Below are 13,397 nucleotides of genomic sequence, written 5' to 3' on the forward strand. Positions count from 1 at the left end.
TTATCTAAAATTACTAGCAGGTACTACTTAAAATATTCAGCTTGTGCAGAAGACTAAAGATCTATGACACACCAAGTTTGGGGGATTGTTTTTTTAATAGATTTATTTGGTAGCCAGACTAAGAGTTAGCCAGTGAAGCAGAAAATAATTTTCTTCATTACCTTTTTGTTTACTGTGTACATTCATTTCAATAGGTCAACATAAATAACCAAAGACTTTTGAAATTTACTTCTTTTTCTGAACATTGTTTTACATTCAGAATGGCAAAAACTACCTGTGACTAGCCATAAGAAAGTTCATTTAATTTGAATTCAAATGCTCAGAACAAACCTTCATCAATACCTTAAGCTTTGCATGAATGTGATGTGGCACATGAACAGAAGAAAATCTTGCACTCACACCTCCATGCCTTACAGCCACAAGTGACTGCCCCGAGTGGAACTTCCTCCTACACCATGGTCACTCAGGGACCTCCTGTGGTGACCAGTGAATACACACAACACACACACACTGTATCTAATCCTGCTGATACTGACTGCGTTACAACTATACAGCAACTTTACTGTTAACAGTTTGGCAAATCCTGTGCAGAATGTTCTAGTAAAGTTTCTCCACTGCTTGCTCAAGTGAGCAGGAGAGATTTAGAACCAGAACTTGCATCAAATCTATGTTGTCTACAGGTTCCAGTCCTGTTCTCTTTCACTGACCATTCATAATTTCTTCTTTCTCCAGAACACATTTTCCATCCTATGCAGTGGAAAACATGTTAGGCTTCAAATCAAAAGCAGTATCAGTTGCATTAGTCATTTAAAATAACGAGCAACTACTGTAGACAATCAACATAAAACACAGTTTATTTCCAACCATTTGCCTAATTCACATGCAAACTGGTTTATATTAATTCAACTGCATTTAGAAATAGCTTAGTTAGCTTTTAACCTTAGCAGTATTGCTATAGAGCTGAAGCTACACTGGTTAATAGAATTAGTTTTCATTTAGAGAAATGTGCTTAGGTAGGTACTGAACACTTCAGAGACTTTCCACAAAGAAATATTTATCTATTCAGTAACCTCTGTGCTGCACTCATCTTACCCACACGAACATTTCATCTGTAAATCCCATGTTTAAAGACTATATTCTCCTGAGCACATCAGCCAGGAGAAAACACTTGGAAACACAACAAATACAAAAAGATAACAAGCAAATAATACAAGATTACAGTAATAACTGAAGTGTTCTCCTGTACTATTTCAAGCTAGAATACTGAGGCCTTAAACAATTCCCACATTTTAGCACTGACACAGAACTGCCACACACAAAGTATAGAAGCAGGGGGAAAAGCTGTTTTGCAAGAGGTAGAAAAGGTTTTATAAAATATTTAGGCACAATTCTTAGCAGTTTTAAAAGCCATCAGAAAGTTACAAAGTAATAATGACCATTATAAATGTATTTGTACAAGTTCTGTTTATTTTTATCCTTTGGAATAAAAGTATATTTCATGCACTCTCACATAATCTTTTTTCTCCTATATTGTTGGAAAACTGTTTTTCTCCTACATTGTATGTGATTACACAGGTTTTACAGGCTCTCAGAAGTCTTATCACCAGGAGTTAAACAGAAAAACAGATGCACTATTACCTAACGCTTTTTCAGGAGAAGCAAGGGAATGCAAATGCTGTTTGTATATGTTCATGTATCAAAGAACAGAGAATCACATACGTAAAATCCATAAAAATATTATTAGTTCTTTTGGTTTACTCCCACCTCAATGAAGAAGAGTGCTTTTAGAAGTGAACTTTTTCTTTTTTAAAACACAAATTTTCACAAACGTTTGCTTTACAGTGCAGTGGTTATACTCAAATTTTCACAATACCCATAAATCGAAATACCAAGATCACTACATTTTACATTTACCATGAGCTAAGAGACATTCACTTAGTGTCAGTTCAAACAGATGCCTTCTTCAACCTAGAGTACGTAAGGCTTTATGGGTAACAAGTTCTTATCAAAGATTTGCTTTATTCCTGTCACAGCATTTTTTTTTTGCTCATTTTACTTTTTCTCTTGGTCTTTTTCTGCATCCAGAAGCGCTGAACGGATTCCTAGTTTCTTCAGCTCTTCTACAAGATCTCCATTCTGATGCATCTGGAGGAGTATATCACAGCCGCCAACAAATTCACCATTGAGGTACACTTGTGGGATGGTAGGCCAGTTGGAGTAGTTTTTTATTCCTGAATAAGAAAAAAAAAAATTATTAAAGGTTCCCCCCCCCCTCCTAACAGAATAGTATTTTAAAAGGAATGCATTGCTCCCACCTGACTCTACCATTGATATTGGAATTTCTTTCCCATTAAGGCAAAAAGTTATCTATGTTACATGAGCACTATCAGGAAAAAATTATGTTAGAGTTAGGTTTGGTTCTCACTCCAACTCAAAGATGTGGTTGAAAGATATGGAGTCAGCTCCTGTACTGACTTCAAGCAGGAACTGGAAAAACACAGCATCTTTTTTCACTCCCAACAATAAATGACTCTTTCAATCAATTACAGAAATGAGAAGTACTGAAAAATACTGAGAACTGTTTACTTTCTGTTATATTTCCCAGAGGGACTTTAAAATATTTTATGTTCTTACTGAACTCATACAGTTACACTTATTCCTGCAATTTCCATTGCAAGATACATTTGCCCCTGCAGTGCCCTTATGAATTTTAAATTGCTTTATCTTTCACTGCCAGACCTTACAGCACATGGGAGGGGCACAAAGACTGAAGTCTCTTTAAAAGTACTCATTTAACAAAACACAGCTCAAGTCAATTACTAAGTACAGAATTCAAGTTTAAAACTGTATTTCACAGAAGGCAAATGTAAGACCACCCAAAAATATAAACTGATCAGCTGATACACACTGCAACCAGCTTGCACTTAGATATCACACAAAAAATTACACAGAAGAATCATTGTATCTAACTTGCCACTTTTTAAATGACCCTTCACACAAAGCCGTTATTTCTGTAGCAGAGGAAATAGCTAAAACCTACTGCTACCTATTTTTATAACACAACCACGAGCATTTGATTGGATGACAAGTTTTGAATTCAACATTTTTATGTATTTTCAAAATGCAGTGCCTGGAATTTTTCTGCCAAAGGCACGAAAGCCCATATAGCAAACTTAAGCCTACAGAGGTACCTTTTCAGAACATCAGAGCCCACTCACCTTGGAAGCCAACCCTCCATCAACAAATATTAGACCTGAATAGCTGACAGCACAAGAAAACTTGTTTTCCTCTTAGAAAACATTTTAGTCTCTAGAGACTATAAAGGCAAAACCCAGAATACTCAAGCTAAAAAAATAACCATGTAAGGAAATTATGCTTACTTCATTAGAACTTAAACTACTTTCTTTTTTAATAAATATGTCTAAGTGCAAAAATATACAATGGGATTATTACTTTAATGTATAAAAGATGCAATATAGCTAATAACTCCCCTTAGCAAAATATAACATGCTTTAAAAATCCACTAAAGTAATAGTAAACTAGAAAAAAAGATTGTTGTGACAAAGTGTTCCTAACCACAAAGTACATCACCTAAGAGATTTTATTCTGATGTCAGATTTTGTGCATGGGCAACCAATGTTTTGTAAGACCAAAACAGCAAGTTTAGCACATAAATCAAGGTCAAAGGGAACCCATAACCACCCATCCTCCATCATCACCACCTGTAACTTCTTCCTTAGTTTGCAGAACTTTTAAGCTTTGATGTCAACTTGATTTAACAATAATTTTTCTTAAATGCTTTTTGGCCTTTGAGTACCCAAAACTGCTTAAACTGTCCTACGTATCTTTTAAGCCATCAAAGTTTCAATGAAAACCTATGTTCCATGATTAAGACATGCCTAAGGATGACCGTGGTCAAAGAGCCACTGCAGATATGAAATAGTGCCTTTTTTTCTTAAGATACTGCAATGCTAAACATGAATTGAGAACTAAGGGCTCTGCATAATAAACCTATCGCTAACAAGCATTCCAAGGTAACATTTACACCAGTAATTCTTCCACAGAAATATTTTCTTCAAGGACCCAACTGCACACACATACAAGCACTGATAGTACTTTTAATGACCTATCCACCTTCAGATAAAAGTAAGAATACAATCAAGCTCAGTTGCTCTGTGTGCTGCATTTCATGTGCTGGACAAGCTGCTTTAAATGCCTCCATGCTGGGGCTCAAACTGAACACTCCCTCCACTGGCCACCCAAGCCTTACTCGGGGCAGCAGTTACTGACACTGCTGCAGTGGTGTTAAAGCAAGTTAGCCTGGCTACACCTGCTGCACTTGGGATGCACATTTGTGATGATTCTTTTGGTACACAACATCCAAAGGGATCTCCATCTCCCTCTCTGCAGATTGGTTCCTTGCTGTGCTTCAGAAGCTGCACGCTGTGCTCTGAACTACTGTTTGCTTTGGAAAACCACACTCCACAGGTCAGGGGATCAGTCTGACAGCTGTGCTAGCTCACTTAAAGGTAACTATGAAACCAGGATCAGTGCAAAGAGCTACTGAAACGGGTGCCCAGCACACTCCCACCCCTCTCCCCAGCTCCAGCTACCAATTCTCAGCCTCTCTTGCCAGCATTAGCACTAATGAAGGATGGGCACATGCGTCTCTCCAACAGCCTGCCCTTACTACAAATGCATAAGCACATATATATTCAACCATTTAAGTCAGGTTCAGGTGAACACAAAGCTGGTGGCCAGCTCACATACAGCAATCTCCTTGCAGGTCAGTCTTTTGTTCATGTACTTGGTATTTTCACAGCTAAAGGTTCCACACCCCACCCCCCCCCCGATACATGCAGTGCAGATTATGCTCACAGAGAGGGCCTAAGAAAGGCTCACATGCTGCATATCTAACTTTTTGGCACCTGAGGCCAGATCTGGCCTTCAGTCAGTCACTGCTGAAATACAGTTGGCAACTTAGAGAAATACAATTTCAAGCAGCCCTGTCCTCTCCTCTGTCAGAGATTGCCACCCACAGAAGCATGCACCTCCTGGCTTTTTAGCGTGCAGTAGGTAATACAGCTGAAGCAGTACAAGAATACAAGAATTCTGCTGCCCTTGAGAACACCTGTGTCACTCCCCAAGCCTTCAAGGCTCTGTTCTTCATGCTGGCTCTGGCACTCAGCTCACAGTACAAACTGCTACTTCAACTTGCAGGCCCAGTGACCCAGTTAATAAATTGAGCTAGCCCTCTGCACAGTTGGACAGGTGCCAAAGCTGGTGCATGGAAAGGAACAGAACAACTTCTTTAAGCACCTGAGAACCAGCAGAATATTGTGCAAGGGTACACTCTGTAACTTCATGCTATGTAGCTTAGACACTGGAGGGCTGGATCAAAACACTAATTTCAATTTAAAGCTCTGGTAGCCAGGAGGGCAATAACCTCTATGATCACCTAGCACAAGCCCAAGTTCATATGGAGGAAAAATTTAAGTGACACAGGAAGAAAACACTACCTATTCACATGGTCAAGTCCTCAGAGACTCTAACTTATAAATGAACTGCCCATTCACAGGCTCACAAAAGCCCCTCAACCAAAAGTGTAATGCTGATGGTTTGATTTCAGGGTTTTGTTTCCTCCTTTTTAGTTTATGAGTTTGTTCTAGTAAACTGTACAATTAATACATTCAGATATGTAAACAGACTTTAGAAAATTACCATGATTTGTTCACTTGCCAAAGGCAGAGGAAGATTTATTTGAACAAAACCAGCCTCCATTAACAAAAGATGTCATTACATAGAAATTCAAGTATCTAAGCTTTTATACCATACCAACTGTAGCTGTGAATTGAAAAGCAAACAAGGACTGGAAAAATCAGGCTTTTAGCTAAGAGCTAATGAAAAACAGAATCAGTCAGATGACACCAAAAACAAAGGAGAACAAAGTCACCTGATACATGCCAGCATGTGCCTTTACAGCACATTTTAGTACATTCTGGGCAAGAACTGTTAATGCCATGCACCTGCAAGACTAAATATTATGTACTTGTATATATTTTTTTTGGTTTTAAAACTTTCTCAAATAACTACATAGAACCTCAACAGTCAGATGTGCACGTTGAAGAGGGAAAGATGAAAAGCATTACCAGAACAGATTACTAGCTTTCCACAGCTGGCAAAAGAATCTAATATAGAATAGCTACTACCACTTGAGCCGCAATGGTGAAACTATTACTAAATATTTCTTATGCAAATGACTAGCATAATTTTGTACTTTATCAAGAGAATCCCAGCAGGCAGTACCAGCTGGGAATGAAGTAGTACAAGTCCAAGCCATACATGAAATTTCACCATACTGTTCACAGGAAAGACAAAACTTGATAACAAAGAATTTCAGGGGTCTTTAATGCAGCTCTCTATCTCTGAACCAGGCAAGGCAGTGTGGCACAAAGAGCCTGATCTCCAAGCATCACCCTGCACACACAGCTGCGCTCTGCTGATAACAGACCTCTTGGACACAGGGAGGGTCACAAAAACCAAACCAGGGCGTTCGGGCAGCAACAAACTGATAGCAACCTCAATGGCACATCTCTGCAATAAACTTCCAGTTCGACTAATACCCAAACAGAATCATAGAATTAATTAGGTTAGGAAAGACCTCTGAGATCATCGAGTCCAACCTATGACTGAACACTACCTTGTCAACTGGACCCTCGCACTACATGCCATGTCCAGTCCTTCCTTAAACATCTCCAAGGGTGGTGACTCCAACACCTCCGTGGGCAGCCCATCCCTATGTCTAATCACCCTTTCTGTGAAGAAACTCCTCCTAGCATCGAACCTAAAGCTCCCCTAGCACAACTTAAGACTGTCTTCTCATCCTATCGCTTGTTGCCTTGGAGAAGAGGCCCATCCCCACCTGGCTACAACCTCCTTTCATGTAATTGTAAAAAGTGATAAGGTCACCCGTGAGCCTCCTCTTCTCCAGGTTAAACACCGCCAAACTCCCTCAGCCGCTCCTCACAGAACATGCGCCGCAGACCCTTCCCCAGCTCCGCTGCTCTTCTCCCCACGATGTTGGCCTCCTTAAAAAAACCCAGAGCCCAACCCAGCCCACCCGATAAAGCAAGAAGCAAGTTACAGGTGGGACAAGCAGGCAGGGGCCGCTCCCACAGTGGTCGAGGTCAGCGGCGTTAAGGCGAGCCCGACCTCCCGGCAGCTCCCGAGGGCCCTTCCCACCGGGGAACCGGCCCCGGCTCCGTCCCCACCAGGAGCAGCCCAGGGCTGCACAGGCCCCGGGGAGGCGGCACCCAGAGGTGACGCCGGCCCGGCCCGGCCCGGCGCTGACCTTGGCGGAGGTCGGGGTCCTGTAGCACATCGTGGGCGCGATAATCCTCCACGCCGTGCAGCCGCAGGATCTGCACCACGGCGTTGCTGAAGCCGCAGAGCGGCTGCGCCGGGCTGCCCTTCATGAACACCACCACCGGGTGCTCCCGCACCAACCGCTCCACCGCCTCCCCGCGATCCCGAGCCACCGCCGCCCTCAGCCCCGCCGCCCTCCCCGCTCGCCTGGCTGAGCGGGCGCCCGGCCCGGCCCCGCAGAGCGGCGGCGGCGGCCCCGATCCGCCACCCCGCCCGCACCGCCGCGCTCATCGCCCCGCCGCCAGCACCGCCGCACCGCGCCCGCACCGCCCGCCGATTGGCGCACGGCGGAACGGGCCGCCGGGGAGCTTCCCTCGCATAGGTGCAGGCACCCGCCAGTCAGAACCGACAGCCAATAGCGCTGAGATACAGCCAGACTTGTCCCGCCCAGCAACCCTGAGGTGCTTCGCCTTCCTAGTGGAGGGAACAGAGCTGCTGCGGTCGCACTGGAAGAGGGACCTGTCAATCTAACGCGGATCTGTTAATCCCGCCCCCCGGGATGCGATTGGCCAGGCTGCCGCGGGGCGGGGCTTGCCGCTGGATGTCCGGGCGGGGGGGCCGGCGATTGGCCCGGGCTTCCTTTCGCTTCCGGGTAGCGGCCGCGCTCGTGGGGCTGCTGCTCCTCCTCCCGCCTGGGCCCTGCGCCGTCCCCGGGATGGACGGGCCGCGCTTCCCCTCCCGCACCCCCACCGCCGGCTCCGCGGGGCCGTGGGGAGGGCTGCACAGCATGGCGGGGGGGGCCCTGCCGGGTGGCCGCTACTGTGCTCAGGCTCTCCCTTCGGGCCTGGGGGACCCGAACACCCCCGGGCCCTGCCGGCGCTGCCGGCCCTCGGGCGGGATCTGGGTTTTATTCCGCTGGCCCTTTGGTGGTGCAGGCGGTGGTGGAGCTCCCTCGGGCCGGGGCTGTTTAAGAGCCAAGGGAAATCCGTGGAGAAGGGACTGAGGGAGCCGGGCTGCGCTGGAGTGTCGGGCGGCTGTGCGGGGTGAAGCCGCGGTGCTAAAGCGTTTTCAGGTGGCAGCGGGAAGCTGCTCTCAGAAGAGGAGCGCCGTTCAGTCGGCGCTTTTTGTCTCCGTAGGCAGCGGAGCTGTATGTGGGCAGCTGGTAAAGGGCTGCATGGGTCTGTCTTCCTTCGTGGCTTTGGCTGTGTTCAGGGACCGATTTGTCTGCGTTCAATTGTCCGGGTTTGGTTGGTTTTTGACGGGATAAAGCAGGCGGTTTAACTCACTGAGAAAGTAGCGGTGCTTTGCATGCTCGGGTTTAGTGCTGGGAGGGGAGACCCGAGTAGCTTTGCACAGCTTGACCTGCCAGCTTGAGCTGGGTAAGGGTGGCAGCGGGATGCAAAGATGGGAGCAAGATTGGGCTGGCTGCCTGCGCAAAAGGATGGTTTAGTCGGTGCTGGAACAAGGGCAGAAGTGCCTGATGTTAGCTAGAGAAGCGCTGGATTTGGAACGTGTCCTGCAGACGGCCGTGCGTGCAGCCAGCTTTGCTTGATCTCCTGGGCAGATGCCGTATGCTTTCCAAGAACCTGGCGCAGAGCGTGGCGGTCTCCTAAAGCAGCAGGGCCTGTCCTGTAAGTAGAAGAAAATGTTGAAGAGTTTTCCTCTGTGCTAAAATGCAGTCTCACAAATAACAAGTCACAGTGTATTTTGAGTGCTAATTTATATTGCGGCTGTAGCATCTGGACTTCTGGTATATTAATGACCATTTGTCTTACTTATATTTGTAATGAAAAGGGCTTTTACCATCCAGTTCCGTTCTTGTGAGAACTTTGCAAACAAGACCAGCTTGTTTTCAGCATTCAGAAGAGTGCTTGCCTAATTCTTATTTTATGTGGAATCCAGCTGATGCTTGAGAGAGCTTTGTTTTAATTTTTTTGAAGCCACCCTCAGGATAATTTCTGTTGCCTTTTATTTAAATTTATTAACAATTGTTGCAAACTTACCCCTTGCCATCCCGTGTGCATAGGTTATGAATAAGTACAATGTTGCTGCAGTTTTTAAAAGTAGATGTATTTATGAGGAAATACTTTCCATGTTTAATCTGAAGGCAAAGTTCATAGTTGTGTTGCTGATGAACACCCTGTATTTTGTGAGTTGGTATGTTTTGCTTTCAACAGAACATCACAAGTCAGGCTCAGCCATGGTGATCAAGACACAGAGAAGTGTTTGCTTTCTGTGGTTGATATGTTGTGATTAACATGGTGAAGGTTGTGCAGTATGAAAAAAAAAAAAATGTCCTGTTCATGCTAGATGGAACTGCAGTAACTTATGCAGAGCAAAAGTATGTTTTCCTATTTGTTGAACTGTTTCAATATACAAAGACAAAACAAGTGTTAACTGTAATAGCCCAAGTGGTTCTTTTGTCATTTTAATCAAGTATAAAGACTCCTGCCACTTTTAGGTCCTGGGTGGTCAAAGTGGAATTTAATAAAAATTGATTAGCAAGAAAGATACCTTTTTAGTCTTAAAGACAACTAAGTGCGTTTTTTTTCAACAAAATATTGGGCTATGAACAGAACACAGTGGTATTTGCCTTCCTGAATTTTGTTCTAGCTATTTCTGCAAAGGGATGGTTCACTAGAAATAAGTAACATAAAGACATCAGACTCAAGTGTAATAAACCCTTGTGAGGATAATGTTCTTTAAGAAATTGTGTAACCACATTGGTAGTTTAATCCTCTGTAGTCCAAGAGGTGCCCTTGGTTGTTGGTACTCTGGGCATACCAGGCTTGCAGAGAGAGCACCAGTGTGAGGAAGCCGAGGCATGACTGTCAGAGGTGCAGCAGCAACATGCGCAATATTCCTCCAACAGCTGCCATTCTGTTGCCACGGAGATAATGACTTTTCCCGTGTCATTATTGATCTATCAACAGTAAGAGCAATTCTGCAGTCTGATATTGTTTAGCAAATAGAGTAATGTCTGCTGAACACTGAAAAAGCTGCTATAAAATGCTGGAAAATTTCTCAGAAGTCTGTGTACTAGGTTAAGTAGAAGTACTGAATTTGTAGTTACTGTGGTTTTATGAGATTGGCCTATGACATCTAAAGCTTAACAGAATGCTCTTTAATAAAATATTTAGTATGGTCAAATGCTTTTGGATTATGCAATATACAGCACTAAATTAGTGGATAAACACTTTTACCTACTGATTAGACTTAGAACAACTTGTCCATGTACGCTGTAGAAACAGATAATTCTGTCACCAGGTCTTGTCTTCCATTAGTCTAAGTGAAACTTCTTGTGTTTTCCAGATAATGATTTAAATCATCTGTTCAGAAGAAGTATTAATGGGATTCCCATAAGATTCCTGACATTTTGCTGATGTTCCTGTTAGAAGACCTATCACCTCATTTTGAAAACATTAATAAAAGCACCAGTGTTCAAGCTGCGGGGCTTAAATGCTCACAGTTAGTCATAAATTGGGTTACCTTCAGGCATTCTGCTGCAGAACAGAATTATTATTTATAAATTTGTGGTTTATTCTCATATGGTGTACAAGAATGATACTGTCAGCAGAAAGGTTTTTACTTGTTTTTAAAAGGGGGAGGGTTAAGGTAGTGAGAAAGAAAGCCTCGTTTCAGCTTATCGGAACAGAACACTTCTTTATGTTCAAGTCCGATATCTCTGTGTCATTCTGGGTTGTGATAGTGACTGGAAATGAAGTCCTTTATTGTGCCCTAACAATTGAGCTCTGTTTAGGTGGGGATTTTTTGTTTATTGAAGTTTTTAGGTGGGATGGCTTGAGGTCCAGCTGTTCTGCATGCCAGGTAAATCATCTCAGTGCACCATTAGGGTAACATCTGGAGGCACCAACATATCCTCAGTTCTGAGAGCATTACAAATGCTTAACATGTACCTACAGTTCTGGGCTGCCTAAATTGTGAACACTGAAAACACATCTGTGAAAAGTTCGTGGTTATTTTGGAAATGTACTAGTTTGAAAAAGTTGTGCAACAAACAGCAGAAATGTAAAAATGCTGTGGGAGTTTTACTGGGTTTTACTGGGAAATTGACATTTTGGAATCTGAACAGTATCTAACTTCCTGTCCTGGATCTAACCTGGAGATCTGTAAGTGAGTTTGTTTCTGAACTGGATAGGTAATGAAATAATATCTATGGATTTATGGCATATTCCCAAGATGGTGTTTGTGTTAGCCTTAAAGTACAACAGTCCATTTCATAAATGAGAGAGGTGAAAAATATTTACACAATTACCTGTGTCAGTTTAACTGATGGGGATAAACATGACCTAAGGCACTTTTTGGACTTAAATTATCTAAGGATGCCTTTGGCAGAGGGGGGTCATACTAATCGTCAAAGGGAAAATGTCCAAGCCCCACATTTAACAAAAAGAATGTAAGATCACATTCAAGCTTGATTGTAGACCTTTAAATGAGGCACTCTTTAGACTTGAAGCTCACTTCTTAATGACACTGATATCACTGTGTACCTCTTTTCACTCTGCTTTGTTGGTTGTGACACTGTCGTGAAGCAAGGACAAGTAGTACGACCTCTGTAATAGAGAAGCAGAATTATTCTTTGGGATAAGCAAGTTGCTTGCAACTGTTCTGAATGATGAAAATCTTTTAGATCCTTGTTTCTGATTTGCAGGTGGTAGTGGTTCTTGAGTCTTTCAGTATAACGGAGGAAGCATAATTTTATAGGCATCTATTTCCATGCAGAACTGAGAAATACTACCTCTAATGAGAACACCTCTTGCCTCTTTTTACCCAGGAGTTAGGAATGCTAAAGTCTTTCATGGGCCTTAGAAAAAGACTGGCCAAACTCAAGAAAAAAATTGATCTGCTAAATAAAAAGACATCATTATGGTATCAATTCCTGAGCCACAGAAGGCTAGGGAGTGGGGTTGTAACTAAACACATGTCCTGTTCTTTGCTTCCTATGCACTCACTTGTCCAGTGTCACAGAAACAGAGTCTCAAGCTCTGAGTATGGTAATTTGGACAATTGTAATTTATTTAAAGTGCTGGAAGTGTCTCGGCCTTTAGTAAGTCTGGGAGAACCCCAGGGCACTCACTGCCTGTAGGAAAGATTCTTGTGCCCCAGTTAAGGTCTGCCGGCACACTGTCACAGTAGCTTTCATTGGCTTAGTTTGTTTTCAAAACGTGCAGGTGCCGTGAGGCAGCCGAGCGTCTGCGATTATCGTGTATGTCGTGACCACGAGGGGGCCCTGGCAGCTCCGGTCTGGGCGAGCCCGGAGTTACACACAGCGCTGGAAGGGCAGGGCTGATACCTTGCTGCCTCAGAGAGTGGTTACATCCCTTCTTGTTCAGCACTTCTGAATTACCTTACCTCTTCTATATATTTTTTTTTTCTAATTACAGTGTTTTGCTGTGTAATTTTGAGACATGCACCACTTTACCAAAACTCACCTCAGCTTTAATAAATAGCACTGGCCGTTTGATCTCTTCTTGTGGCAGGAGACAGATAGTACCAAGTGTGTCATCACATGTGAGTTTCATCTGTATGAGCTATTATTTCCACAAGTAAAAATTCAAGACTTTTGCACACATCGCTGTATTTGTAAAACAGATGGAATTGCTATGAAGAATCTTAATGATAAGGTGTTTTGTAAAGAGTTTTTAAGCTTGGTACTACAATATTTCAATAAAGATTTTTTTCTCTACACACCCTTTAGTCTTTCTTTTTTTCTAGGAATGTGTGTATACATTTTAGCATATTTTTAAGTTCCTGCAATGTTCCTTTGGAAAGGCACTACACTCTAGCCAATGTTATGACCCTAAATCACATGAATTGCTGTTGCTTACCCTTTACTTGACAAATCTAAAAGTCATTCAGGGAGCCTAGAAACTTTTAATCGAAACCCAGGTCTTTGGTGCAACTGTTCTCAATGTGGTTTTACATTAGATTTGATATAAATAAGCTTTCATTACTGTAAAAATGTTGAGGGTAATTCTTAGCTATGTACTGCATGCTTGTGGAAGTGCAGA

General features: G+C 43.1%; 1 protein-coding gene, 1 long non-coding RNA gene and 1 other non-coding gene across 3 annotated transcripts; 2 read left to right on the forward strand and 1 right to left on the reverse strand.

Moving 5' to 3' along the window:
• Nucleotides 1-831: 831 nt before the first annotated feature.
• On the reverse strand, nucleotides 832-7,656 carry GLRX5 (glutaredoxin 5). Its single transcript, XM_039552459.1, is given in 3 exon segments — nucleotides 832-2,231; nucleotides 7,352-7,520; nucleotides 7,522-7,656. Coding segments are annotated over 3 exon segments (483 nt in total). The 3' UTR covers nucleotides 832-2,052.
• A 344-nt stretch (nucleotides 7,657-8,000) lies between these two features.
• On the forward strand, nucleotides 8,001-13,076 carry LOC104686292. The gene is made up of 2 exons (XR_751324.4): nucleotides 8,001-8,996; nucleotides 10,678-13,076. It is a non-coding gene; the product is annotated as an uncharacterized LOC104686292 (long non-coding RNA).
• Nucleotides 10,102-10,375, forward strand: LOC120410175. Its single transcript, XR_005602133.1, has one exon.
• Nucleotides 13,077-13,397: the final 321 nt, after the last annotated feature.

This window comes from Corvus cornix, chromosome 5 (assembly GCF_000738735.6).
Source record: "Corvus cornix cornix isolate S_Up_H32 chromosome 5, ASM73873v5, whole genome shotgun sequence".
NCBI classification, from domain to species: Eukaryota; Metazoa; Chordata; class Aves; order Passeriformes; family Corvidae; genus Corvus; species Corvus cornix.